The 14,410-nt window shown below is 41.5% G+C and overlaps 1 protein-coding gene across 1 annotated transcript in view; it reads right to left on the bottom strand.

The window, feature by feature from the left end:
* The window catches only part of CFAP58 (cilia and flagella associated protein 58), a 125,332-nt gene extending 115,427 nt beyond the window's left edge, over positions 1 to 9,905 (bottom strand). Inside the window, exon 1 of the mRNA XM_032281553.1 lies at positions 9,754 to 9,905. Within this exon, the coding sequence (XP_032137444.1) occupies positions 9,754 to 9,762 (9 nt within the window). The 5' untranslated portion in view covers positions 9,763 to 9,905. The remainder of the gene's footprint in view (positions 1 to 9,753) is intronic.
* Between the last annotated feature and the right edge of the window lie 4,505 nt (positions 9,906 to 14,410).

The raw sequence follows: 14,410 nt of genomic DNA, 5'->3' as shown, positions 1-14,410 counted from the left end.
TCAAGCAAATGGAGAGCAAAAAAAGAGCAGGAGTTGCAATCCTAGTCTCTGATAAAATACAGAGATCTTTAAAGCAACAAAGATCAAAAGAGACAAAGAAGGGCCTTACATAACGGTAAAAGGATCAATGCAACAACAAGAGCTAACTATGCTAAATATATATGCACCCAATACAGGAGCACCCACATACATAAAGCAAGTTCTTAATGACCTACAAAGAGACTTAGACTCCCACACAATAATAGTGGGACACTTTAACATGCCACTATCTTTAGACAGATCAACGAGACAGAAAATTAACAAGCCTATCCAGGACTTGAACTCAAATCTGGACCAAGCAAACCTAATAGACATTTACAGAACTCTCTACCCCAAATCCACAGAACATACATTCTTCTCAGCATCACATCACACCTACTCTAAAACTAACCACATAATTAGAAGTAAATCACTCCTCAGCAAATGCAAAAGAATGGAAATCATAACAATCTCTCAGACCATAGTGCAATCAAATTAGAACTCAGGATTAAGAAACTAACTCAGGACCGCACAACTTCATGGAAACTGAACAACTGGCTTTTGAATGTTGACTGGACAAACAATGAAATGAAGGCAGAAATAAAGATGTTCTTCAAAACTGACAAGTACGAAAACACAATGTACCAGAATCTCTGGGACACATTTAAAGCAGCATTTAGAGGAAAATTCACAGCAATAAATGCCCACATGAGAAGCAAGGAAAGATCTAAAATCGACACCCTATCATCAAAATTGAAAGAGTTAGAGGAGCAAGATCAAAAAAACTCAAAAACTAGCAGAAGACAAGAAATAACTAAGATGAGAGCAGAACTGAAGGAGATAGAGACACAAAAAACCCTTCAAAAAAGTCAATAAATCCAGGAGCTAGTTTTTTGAAAAGATCAACAAAATAGGCAGACTGCTAGCCAGATTGATAAAAAAGAAAAGAGAGAAGAATCAAAGAGATGCAATAAAAAACGATAATGGGGATAACACCACCGATTCCACAGAAATAAAACTACCATCAGAGATTATTACAAACAACTCTATGCACATAAATCGGTAAACCTGGAAGAAATGGATAAATTCCTGGACACTTGCACCCTCCCAAGCCTAAACCAGGAAGAAGTTGAAACCCTGACTAGACTAATAACAAGGGATGAAGTTGAGGCAGCAATTAATAGCCTGCCAACCAAAAAAAAGCCCAGATCCACATGAGTTCACAGCTGAATTCTACCAGACATACAAAGAGGAGCTGGTACCACTCCTTCTGAAACAATTCCAAACAATCCAAAAAGAGGGAATCCTTCCCAAATCATTTTGAGTTCAACAGCATCCTGATACCAAAACCTGGCAAAGACTCAACAAGAAAAGAAAACTTCAGGCCAATATCCATGATGAACATAGATGCAAAAATCTTCAATAAAATACCGGCAAACTGATTGCAACAGCACATCAAAAAGCTTATCCATCACAAACAAGTAGGCTTCATTCCAGGGATGCAAGGCTGGTTCAACATACACAACTCTATAAACGTAATTCACCACCTAAACAGAACCAAAGACAAAAAACACATGATTATCTCAATAGATGCAGAGAAGGCCTTTGACAAAATTCAACAGCCTTTATGCTAAAAAAAACTCTCAATAAACTAAGTATTGACAGAAAGTATCTCAAAATAATAAAAGCTATTTACAACAAACCCACAGCCAATATCATACTAAATGGGCAAAAACTGGAAGCATTCCCTTTGAAATCTGGCTCTAGACAAGGATGCCCTCTCTCACCACTCCTATTCAATACAGTATCGGAAGTTCTAGCCAGAGCAAGCAGGCAAGAAAAAGAAATAAAGAGTATTCAATTAGGAAAGGAGGAAGTCAAATTGTCTCTACTTGCAGATGACATGATTGTATATTTAGAAGACCCCATCTTCTCAGCCCAAAATCTCCTGAAACTAATAAGCAACTTCAGCAAAGTTTCAGGATACAAAATCAATGTGCAGAAATCACAAGTATTCCTATACACCAGTAATAGACTTACAGAGAGCCAAGTCAAGAATGAACTGCCATTCACAATTGCTACAAAGAGAATAAAATACCTAGGAACAACTAACAAAGTATGTAAAGGACCTCTTCAAGGAGAACTACAAACCACTGCTCATGGAAAGAATAGAGGACACAAACAGATGGAAAAACATCCCATGCTCATGGTTAGGAAGAATCAATATTGTGAAAATGGTCATACTGACCAAAGTAATTTGTAGATTCAGTGCTATCTCCATCAAGCTACCTATGACCCTCTTCAATGACCTGGAAAAAAACACCTTAAACTTCATATGGAACCAAAAGAGAACCCACATATCCAAGTAAATTCTAAGCAAAGAGAATAAAGATGGAGGCATCACACTACCTGACTTCAAACTATACTACTCTGTTCTATCTCCGAGATATAGACCAATGGAACAGAACAGAGGCCTCGGAGGCAATGCCACACATCTACAACCATCTGATCTTTGACAAACCAGACAAAAACAAGCAATGGGGAAAGGATTCCCTGTTTAATAAACATTGTTGGGAAAACTGGCTTTCCATGTGCAGAAAGCAGAAACTGGACCCCTTCCTGACACCTTACACTAAAATTAACTCCAGATGGATCAAAGACTTAAACATAAGACCTAACACATAAAAACCCTAGAAGAAAACCTAGGCAAAATCATCCAGGACATAGGCATAGGCAAGGACTTCATGGCTAAAACACCCAAAGCATTGGCAACAAAAGCCAAAATAGACAAATGGGACCTAATTAAACTCCAGAGCTTCTGCACAGCAAAAGAAACAATCATTAGAGTGAACTGGCAAACCAGCAGAATGGGAAAAAAATTTTGCAATCTACCCATCTGACAAAGGGCTAATATCTAGAATCTACAAAGAACTAAAACAGATTTACAAGAAAAAAACAAACCCGGGCCAGGCGCGGTGGCTCAAGCCTGTAATCCCAGCACTTTGGGAGGCCAAGGCGGGTGGATCACGAGGTCAAGAGATCGAGACCATCCTGGTCAACATGGTGAAACCCCGTCTCTACTAAAAATACAAAAAATTAGCTGGGCATGGTGGCACGTGCCTGTAATCCCAGCTACTCAGGAGGCTGAGGCAGGAGAATTGCCTGAACCCAGGACACGGAGGTTGCAGTGAGCCGAGATCGTGCCATTGCACTCCAGCCTGGGTAACAAGAGCGAAATTCTATCTCAAAAAAAAAAAAAAAAGAAAAGAAAAAAAAGAAAAAAACAAACCCATTCAAAAGTGGGTGAAGGACATGAACAGACACTTTTCAAAAGAAGACATCTATGAGGCCAACAAACATATGAAAAAATGCTCATCATCACTGGTCATTAGAGAAATGCAAATCAAAACCACATTGAGATACTATCTCATGCCAGTTAGAATGGCAATCATTAAAAAAACATGGAGACAACAGATGCTAGAGTGGATGTGGAGAAATAGGAACACTTTTACACTGTTGGTGGGAGTGTAAACTAGTTCAACCATTGTGGAAGACAGTGTGGCAATTCCTCAAGGACCTAGAAATAGAAATTCCATTTGACCCAGCAATACCATTACTGGGTATATATCCAAAGGATTATAAATTGTTCTATTTTAAAGACACATGCACACATATGTTCATTGAGACACTGTTTACAATAGCAAACACCTGGACCAACCCAAGTGCCCATAGATGGTAGACTGGACAAGGAAAATGTGGCACATCTACACCATGGAATACTATGCAGCCATAAAAAATGATGAGTTTGTGTCCTTTTTAGGGACATGGATGAATCTGGAAACCATCATTCTCAGCAAACTGACACAAAAACAGAAAATCAAACACCATATGCTCTCAATCATAGGCAGGTGTTGAACAATGAGAACACATGGACACAGGGAGGGGAGCATCACACAATGGGGTCTGTTGGTGGGGGGGACTAGGGGAGGGACAGCAGCAGGTAGGGAGTTGGGGAGGAATAACCTAGGGAGAAATGCCAGATATAGGTGACTGGGATGAAGGCAGCAAACCATATTGCCATGTATGTACCTATGCAACAATCCTGCATGTTCTGCACATGTACCCCAGAACCTAAAGTGCAATACAATATATATTATATATATACAAAAGAAAGAAATTTAGGCTAGGTCATGACCCGCAGTGTACTAAAATACCCCTGCGCAATACTCATGGGACTTTTCCACCTTTGCTTTTCATGGTAGCTGGGCAACAAACTCTTTCAAAATATAAGCCCAGACATATAGATATAATTCAAACAAGTATGGTTATTACTTAGATGAGAACCCAAGAGTGAGTTATATCTGAATTCTTATTTCTCCACTTTTAAGCATTGAATTGCGTCTCCCAAAAAGGTATTTTGAACCCTGCTAATCTGACCTTATTTGAATCAGAGTTATTGAATAAGTTAAGATGAGCTCAGACTGGAGTAAGCCACCCAATTCGTGGCACTTTGTTATGACTGCTCTAGCAAACAAATCCAAATACTTCTTGTTAAGTACAACATAAGAAGAAGAATGGGTATGGTTAATATATTTATTCATTCATTGAGCAAGTATTTATTGAAGATCTCTATGCATAAATTCTGTGATGGACCCTGTAGGAGATACCAAGATGAGAAATAAACAGCTGATCCAAGGGCAATTATACTTAGTTGCTGGTGGGGTATGAATGCAGCTAATGAAAGCATAGAATTTGATCCCCATCATAAAGTTCTCTATGAACCCACAGAAAGAGAATTATTCCCAGCAGCAAGAATTTAAAAAAAAAATCTCATACAAGAATTGGCATTTGAGCAGGCCCAGAAGGAGCGTGGAATTTTCATAGGTGAATATGGAGAAAAGGGACATTCCCAGCAGATAGCAAATCTTGAGCAAAGCTCAGGGCCATGCAAGTATCAAAGTTGCCTGAAGAAGAGGGATGAACAGAACAGAACAGAGAGTCCAGAAATAACGCGGCACAGCTATAACCATCTGATCTTTAACAAAGTCAACAAAAAAGCAATGGGAAAAGCATTCTCTAGTCAATAAATAGTGCTGGGATAACAGGCTAGCCATATGCAGAAGATTGAAATTGGACTTCTGCTTTACGCCATGTGCAAAAATTAATTCAAGATGTATTAAAGACTTAAATGTAAAACCTAAAACTATAAAAACCCTGGAAGATAACCTAGGAAATACCATTCTGGATATAGGCCCTGACCAGGATTTCATGACAAAGATGCTAAAAGCAACTGCAACAGAAACAAAAATTGACAAATGGGACCTAATTAAACTAAAGAGCTTCTGCACAGGGAAAAAAAAAAAAAAAAAAGAAAGGAAAAAAACGATGACCAGAGTAAACAGACAATCTACAGAATGGGAGAAAACATTTGCAAGCTCTGCATCCAACAAAGGTCTAATATTCTGACTCTGTAAGGAACTTAAACAAAATAACAAGCAAAAAACAACCCCATTAAAAAGTAGGCAAAGGATATGAACAGACACTTTACAAAAGAAGACATACACGCAGACAACAAGCATATGAAAAAAATGCTCAACATTGCTAATCATTAAAGAAATGCAAATCAAAACCACAATGAGATGCCATCTCACACCAGTCAGAATGGTTTCATTAAAAAACAAAAACATAACAGACACTGGCAAGGTTGTGGAGAAAAGGAACATACTCTGCTGGTAGGAATGCAAATTAGTTCAGCCATTGTGGAAAGCAGTGTGACAATTTTTCAAAGAACTTAGAATTACCACTTAACCCAGCAATTTCATTATTGAATATATATCCAAAGGAATATAAATCATTCTACTATAAAGACACATGTATGTATATGTTCATCACAGCACTATTCACAATAGCAAAGACAGAATCAACTTGAATGCTATCTACAGTAGACTAGATAAAGAAAATCTGGTACATGGGCTGAGCGCAGTGGGTCACACCTGTAATCCCAGCACTTTGGGAGGTGGAGGCAAATGGATCTCCTTAGGTTGGGAGTTCAAGACCAGCCTGGCCAACATGGTGAAACCCTGTCTCTACTAAAAATACAAAAATTAGCCAGGTGTGATGGTGGGCACCACTACTCGGGAGGCTGAGGCAGTAGAATCGCTTGAACCAGGGAGGTGGAAATTATAGTGAGCTGAGATCCTGCCACTGCACTCCAGCTCAGGCAACAGAGTGAGACTCCATCTCCAAACAAAAGGGAAAATGTGGTGCATATACACCATGAAATACTACTCAGCCATAAAAAAGAGTGAGATCATGTCCTTTGCAGCAACACAGATGGAGTTGGAGGCCATTATACTAACTAATGCAGGAATAGAATACTAAATACCACATGTTCTCACTTACAACTGGGAGCTAAACACTGAGTACACATGGACACAAAGAAGGGAACAATAGCTAGTGGGGCCTACTTGAAGGTGGAAGGTAGGAGGGGGTACAGAACTGAAGAATTACCTATCAGGTACTGTGCTTATTACCTGAGTGACAAAATACTCTGTACACCAAATCCTTGTTACATGCAATTAACCTACATAACAAACCTGCACATTTATCCCTGAACCTAAAATAAAAGTTAAAAAAAAAATCTGGGGCCGGGCGCGGTGGCTCACGCCTATAATCCCAGTACTTTGGGAGGCCGAGGCGGGTGGATCACGAGGTCAAGAGATCGAGACCATCCTGGTCAACACGGTGAAACCCCGTCTCTACTAAAAATACAAAATATCAGCTGGGCATGGTGGCGCATGCCTGTAATCCCAGCTACTCAGGAGGCTGAGGCAGGAGAATTGCCTGAACCCAGGACACGGAGGTTGCGGTGAGCCGAGATCGCGCCATTGCACTCCAGCCTGGGTAACAAGAGTGAAACTCCGTCTCAAAAAAAAAAAAAAAAATCTGTACACATTTTAGAAAAGAGTAAGAGGTATGACAGGGAGAAGAAAGGAAAACACTAGCTAGGGAGTTAGGAACACACAGTGGAGACACTGAATTACATTCAAAGGAGTATGGATTGCATTATTCTCCAGGCCACAGGGAACCACGCAAGACTTTTAAGCAAAGGACTGATAAGGTTTAGAAAGCCTTATTTATGTTTGCGACATTATGTTTTAATATTCTACTCTACAAAGGGCCCTGGCATCAACACTCCTGCTAATCAAAGAAATCAACTCAAACAACCTCTAGTCCCAGTAATAAAGTATAATTTCAATTCACCCTGAAGATTTTAAGGAGTCTAGTTTACCTTCTGTTTTGACAAGCCTGTCTTGCCCAATATGGTGAAAGTCTACATATATTTGATTTTCAAAAACACTTGTACTATTAATTAAATCTCTAACGATGGCATGCAAGCAAAACACAGTCTTTGGAAATTAAAATAAATGTAGAGTCACAAGCATATCTATAGCATTTTGTAAAACAACTTTAGTACTAATTTTAAATTCACAGAGGCTTTTCTTCCTGAACTAAAAGCAGATTATTGCAAAGACCACAATGTAGTAAGTAGTTCCACAAAGGTGGAAAAACCATATTAAGGAAATATGGTGTCGCTGCTGCTCTATGCTTCTCCCCTGTTGATGCTAAACATAAGCACACACAAAAATTTATCACGACAATGTTCTCGGTTCCATCCCTATAAATGGTATTAATGTCAACGCTTGATCACCAGCCTAATGATTTGTTTGCAGTCCAAGTTTTCCCTATGTACCTGGTGTTTAGCACAGGAATGGAAAAATACCAAAGAAGGAAAAGTTTTAAAGAAACTTTTAGGAACGAAAGAGATTTGTTCATATTGTCATTAAAAAGTGTATTACTTTTAAAAGCAAAGCAAAAATAATCCCGTAGCTGTGGCCAATAAACAGTTGGTATTTCCACTATTATAGCATATAACAGTATCTGTTTCTGAAGCATGAAATCAACATGAACTGATCAGAGAGGAATTGTGGCATTTCTTTATCTTTCACCTATTCATTGAGTGCTTACTATGTGCCAGGCACTGTCCTAAGTTCTGGGAATACCAATTAGTGGGGAGAAGGGAAAGAGAACTGCAATATAAGATGAGGTCAGAGGGAAAATAGAGAATTGTGAAAGCAGAGGCAAGAAAGTTGGCTGAGGTCAAGTAAGAAGAAAAGTAGAAGAAAGGAAGAAATGAGAGGAGTAATGGAAATAGGGAAATGGAAATAACTAATCCATAAAGTAGAGAAGCTTCTGAGGCCAGCACCTGGGCAGGGTTCCTCAGAGAAATATGCAAATATATACTGAATAGGGCAGAGCCAAGGAAATGACGGGCAGTGCTTCTGAGAGGCTGGAGCCTCTCAGAATGAAATGAAGAATGAAATAAACAAAGATGACTAGAGGGAGAAAAGAGGAGAAAACACTCAAAACTAATAATGGAAAAATAAAGAACTAGAAGGAACAAGAAAGGAAATGGAAAGAGAGAGATACAAATGACTATGGATAATGGGAAGGAGTGATGTGGCCACAGCAGCACGGATGTCAGAGAGAGATGAATGATGGAATCCAGGAGTGAGGAAGCAGGATGATATGAAAAAGATTGTATGATAAGGAAAGGAAGGAGGTGTTGACCACAGGAAGATGGAGTTTATAAAGCTAGACTAGAGATGGAGGAAATGGAATGATGAGGGGAGGTGAATGGTGCAGAGAAAGCAAGGGAGTAACTAGAATGTGATGGGGCAGGAGGTGGGTGGAGCATGTTGGTGCTGAAAGAAGATGGGGTCTGGGCTGGCTTCATCGGAGTGAAAACTGGTCAAGTGCACAGGGCGCCTTGCTCAGAAGGTCCCCATTCTTGGTTGAATCCTCTGCTGTTTTGTCTTTAAATTCTTTGTAATTTTTGAAGAGGCTTTGTGTTTTCACTTTGCATCAGGCCTTGCAAATCATGTAGCTGGTCCTGGCTGGAAGAGACCATGAGGTGGGTGATGGGGCCGGCCTCTGATGGGGCCATGAAGGATTTGGGTAGGGCCATAGTGGATGGGGACTGTGAATGCCAAGTAATGACAGGGACCCGAAGCTCTTGAGGTTATAAATAAGAGGGCTAAGGGGCAGACAGGGAGACATTGAAGGGTTGCAGAAATGACCCCTCATTGGAAAGGCTGAAAATGGGATGTATTGTAATATGGGGGAGTGGTAGAGTGATACGAGATGTTAACACAGGAGTCAATGAACACACAAGGCAGTGGTGATGGCCTGAAGAGGCTTAATGCAGACATGCGACAGGTGATCACGCTAGGAAATCAGGGTGTGACAGGTGGACAAGGGTCATTGATTGGGATAACAGCAGGCATCTGTGAAACCTTCTTTCAGGTTTCCCCTGTGAGATAAGATATCTCCAATATTTCTCTGTGAGCCTCCCTTATGGTGTCACTTCATGACTAAAAATCTAGGGTTGGGTGCATTTCACGTGTGGATTTCAGAATTCATTAATTTCCTACTGCACTTAGCACAGCGCCAATGCCGCAGTGGGGATGGGGAGGGGGGAGGTCCACACAATTGAAGGAGAAACGGGAAGTAAAGGGGCCACAGCCAAAGGTGAAAGGCAAGGGAGTGAGGGTGCAGGGGGATATGATGTTGATGGGGGAAATATTGGAATTACCGTTTGTGACAATCGTCAGTAGGGGAAGGACAATGGGGAGGGGTCAAAGGAGAGGCGACAGAGGGGCACTGACTCCTGACCTCGGCCATCCTGATGCTTTCTGGGGGCGGCCTCAGAGGCTGCTGTGGAGATCGCAGGAGCTGGGCCGGAGTCTGGGGAAGGAGCTAAAAGCGCGACACGCTGTCTATCGCCCGCCCCGGGCGAAACCCGGCGCTCGGCGCGTCCTCCCGTCGCCTGGCAACCGCCACTCCCCCTAAGGGCGCCAGCTGGAATTCGAAAGGGGAGGAGCTTCTGAGGCCCGCACCCGGGCAGGGTTCCTCAGAGAAATATGCAAATATGTCGCGAATGGGGCGGAGCCAATGAAATGAAGGGGCGGCGCCTCTGACAGACTGGGAGGATCCCCACGGTGTGCGCAGATGGAGACACCGAGGAGAAAGATGAGGGGAAATGGAAAGAGGCCACCCAAAAAGGACGGTGGGGGACACTAGGGAGCCAAGCATGGAGAACCGAGGACTAACGCTTGGAAGGAAATGTGGACCAGAAGGTTCCAGATGAGGGAAGGACAGGCGGCTACCCTCTGCCTTCTGAGACAATGTGGAATAATCTCTCCTTCAGTCAGTTCAACCTTTGTAAGACAGTCACTGTGTGCAGGACACGGAGGGAAAGCTGAGGTAGAGAAAGCACAGAGGCTGCCTTCAAAGTGTTTATTCTAATATTAGGGGTGAGAAAAATAGGGTGCAGAGCTTAAGGCACCGTGGAAAAATGTATGTAGCACCACATCGCGAAAATATCCCTTTCTTCTGGGACCCCTCTCCCCAAACCATTTCTTTGCCCTCTTCTCTCCCCTTCGCCTCTACCCTTTGTGGACTTCAGGTACAAACAGTTGAAGCAATTATACTCCTTGGTTCGTGAAATGTGCAAGACTCCTCTCTGGTTTTATTTTTCCCCTTTGTCCATCCCTTCTCCCAACCCTATCCTCAGTCCCATAGGCATTCATGCTTCTGTGCGTCCATATGTGTTTTTGGAAAATGCATAGCAGTTTTATCAGTATGTTTTTTTAATTGTTTAAATAATGCTACTGGCCGGGCACTGTGGCTCATGCCTGCAATCCCTGCACTTTGGGAGGCCGAGGCGGGTGGATCACAAAGTCGGGAGTTTGAGACCATCCTGGCCAACATGGTGAAACCCCATCTCTACTAAAAATACAAAAATTAGCTGGCTGTGGTGGCGGGTGCCTGTAGTCCCAGCTACTGAGGAGGCTGAGGCAGGAGAATCGCTTGAACCTGGGAGGCGAAGGTTGCAGTCAACCACGATCGTGCCACTGCACTCCAGCCTTGGCAACAGAGCCAGACTCCATCTCAAAATAATAATAATAACTAAATAATGCTACTGGACTTTAGAGATTATCTTATGTTCTACTTTTTTCACTCAACATTCTCTTTAAGGATCTCTCCTTGTTGCAGTTGGCAAGCATATCCTATTTCATTGCCTCTGAGTGCTGCACAGAGTTTCATTAGGGGCATCCACCACATTTCACTTCCATTTCCCAGGTGTTAGGTAACAAGGCTGCCTCTAATTCTCCAATACATCAAGTAATACAGCCATGATCGTCCTTGTCCATAGTTCCTTATGGACCTCTGCAAATTCCACTGAAATATATGCCAGGGAGTAAGATTGTTAAAGTCATTAGCGATGCATGGGTACATTTGATTATGCAACTGCATCCTGCACAAAGACATACAGTCATGGAGCAATGGAGGCTGAAAAACAGCCTCTACTTTCTTTCCCATGCATGTGCCCTGCTGGAGGAAGGTGTGCACTTTTTATTCTCACAATATCTTTGTACCCCAGCCAAGTCATGAACCTGGAAGGCTGTACCTGTCTAGAGGGTGTCCCTTTTTCAAACTCATCTGGCCGGAAGTGAACAGTTTTCCAAAAGCACAACGATGCCCATTAGCCTAGTAGAAACCCTGGTACTTATCAAGAACTTTACTGTAAGATTGTGTACTAGAGTTACTGCCCTAGGCTGCACCCCAGTGTGTTGTACAAGGGTCTCCAGCCAACACGTCCATCCATCCTTTCCAGAACGTGGTAGGTCTTTTTTATGAAACACTCATAAAGTGTTTGGTAAATGCCAGATACTATTCTAAGTGCTTTGCAAATATTGACTCATCTAATTAGCCAATTTTCTAATTTCTGTCAATATGATGAAAGTAGTCTAAGCACATTTTTTGCTTTCATTTTCACTTCTCTAACTACTAATGAATTTTTTGACCATTTCTTTATATATTCATAGGCTACATGAGAGTCCCTTCTGTAAACTGCCTTTTCGTAGTCTTTGCCTATTTTTCTGTTGGTCTTTTTTCTTTTTCTTTTTGATTTGCAGATATCTTTGTGAAGCCTGGACATCAATCTGAGTTAGAAGACTGGAAACTCTGCCTTTATGTCCTTAAGGGAACAACAGTCCTTAATTTTGATACTGTGGCTCTTTAGCTCTTTTGTTTTCCATCTTTCTTTTATTTTTTATATATTTTTATATGATTTAGACCTCCTTAACCCAAAGGTCATAAAAGTATTCTCCCATCATTTTTTTCTATCTATTAGCTTTATAGTTTTACTTTTTTACATTCAGTTATCTAACCCGTCTGGAGTGCTCCTTCCCATATGGTGTGAGATAGGGATCTGACTATATTTTTCTCTGCGGGGTGAGCAAATTTTCCAACAACCCATGTTAAACAATTAATTCTTTCCAAATTGGTTTGAGAAAGTTTCCAAATAGACATGAGTATGTTCTGAACTCTCTAGTTTGTTTGTATGTCAGTACCACAAGGTTTGATTGCTGTGAGTTTTTAGTTAGTCATTAATGTTGAAGGGCAAGTTCCTCATTCCAAATTCTTCTGTGTCAAGATTGCTTTGTCTGTCCATGGACCTTTATTCTCCTATATAATTTTTAGAATAAATTTGTCAAGTTTATGAGAACTGTGTTGGATTGATGAATTAATTCAGGGAAAATTGACAACTGTACAGTGACATCTCATTCATGACCTGACATTGTATATCTAGTGGACAAAAGGAGGGAAATGTGGCTGAGTCATAATGTACATGGAGGTTGCTGAAGAGGTGGTGGATGAACTAGAGAAGCAGGCTGAACCACACCGTAAACCAAGCTAATAGAAATGAGCTTGAAATGGGACAGGCAACCCAGCTCAGGCTGTTTTGTGTATTTACAGGAAACCTGGTTACACATTAGGACCATTGGCTTTTGGGATTGCCATGATTCAGAGAAACTCCATAACATTTCTGAAGGTATATAACAAAAATAAAGACCTAGAGGGCCCTGGCCACCCATATGTCTCACTGGTGTCAAGTGCAGGGCTGTGTGTCTTCCCATTTCCAGGGGATCTTCTAAATAGATTTCATAAGCAGGTGGCCTGCACAGGTGACAGCAATTCAATCCAGTAAACAATTTTTTAAATAACCTACTGCATGGTAGGCACAAGGCTGACCACAAGAAGCACCAAGGTGACTGTGGCAGAGTCACTGCCCTTTGTATTCGCAATCTGTATTGGGGGAAAGACAGAAGGGAACATCTATAGTTAATTCTAACACAATATGATGGTATCATTTAGTACATGACATTTTAACAGAAAGCACAATGGGAGCTCAGGGAATCCAGATACTGATATCTGAGAGCCTTACTTATGGGAGGACAAAAAGTCCCAAGTATGAGCAATCAGAGAACCACAAGAAGGTAGAAAGGCACATGACGTGTTCAGCTCATAGGAAAGAGATGCAGGGGGCATCAACATGGATGGATGAATGGATGAAAGGATGGGTGGTTGGACAAATCAATTTATGCTGATGAAACAAAATGTTTGATTTCCAATTTTCTGGATTACGGAAGACTAGTCACCACCCTGCTCCCCTGTGTTGTTGTAATAAGAAGAATCACTAGGTGGCATTATAGTACCAAAAGTCCTCACCTTTCATAGTCTCTAGGAGAAACACACCCAACAAGATTGCGTCAGCCCCTAATTTAGACAAATGAGTGCTTCTATTCATCTTGTTTCTCATTATGCCCACTTAATTTATTTCTCGAACAGCTACTATATGCCCAGCCCTATGCAGCATACTATGGAAAGAGAATACAAAAGGAGCTAAAGACAGGATCTTCTTCCTTGAGGAGCAGAAGCAGAAGCAAAATGTGCACGCCAACACTCCCCCATGAGAGATTTTCTGACAACAGTCCAAGACAGGATATAGTAAGCACTGAAATGAGGATGTCAGTAAAGAAGGTCCTGTGTAATCTGGCCTTTTCCACTTTCTAGTGCCAGCTCCCATCACTCACTCCTTGTTACACTGGTTCTTTCAATTCCCTGGATAGCCAAGCTCTTTACTGACTGGAATTCACAAATGCTGATCTCCCTGTCTGGAATACTTGACTCTCTCTCTTCTCTGGCTGGCTCCCATCCATCTTTCTTTCAGATGTCACTTCTTCAGATTACCTTCAGTCTCACTTCACCAGACTGCCTTTTCCAGTATTGTGTATTCTACTTCTAGGATCATCCCACAGTGGTAACTAATGACCTGCCTCCCTTGGTGTTGGGGCTGAATTGCATCCCTCCCAAATTCATATGTTAAAGGCCTGATGCCCCCTACTTCAGAATGGGACAGTATTTGGAGATAGAGCCTTTAAAGAGGTGAGTAAGCTAAAATAAGGCTTTTAGGGTGGGCCCT

Source organism: Sapajus apella, unplaced genomic scaffold (genome assembly GCF_009761245.1).
Source record: "Sapajus apella isolate SASKATOON/1434 unplaced genomic scaffold, GSC_monkey_1.0 scaffold13, whole genome shotgun sequence".
NCBI lineage: Eukaryota > Metazoa > Chordata > Mammalia > Primates > Cebidae > Sapajus > Sapajus apella.
Note: the sequence above shows the minus strand (reverse complement) of the source record. Positions and strands in the feature narration are given on the sequence as shown.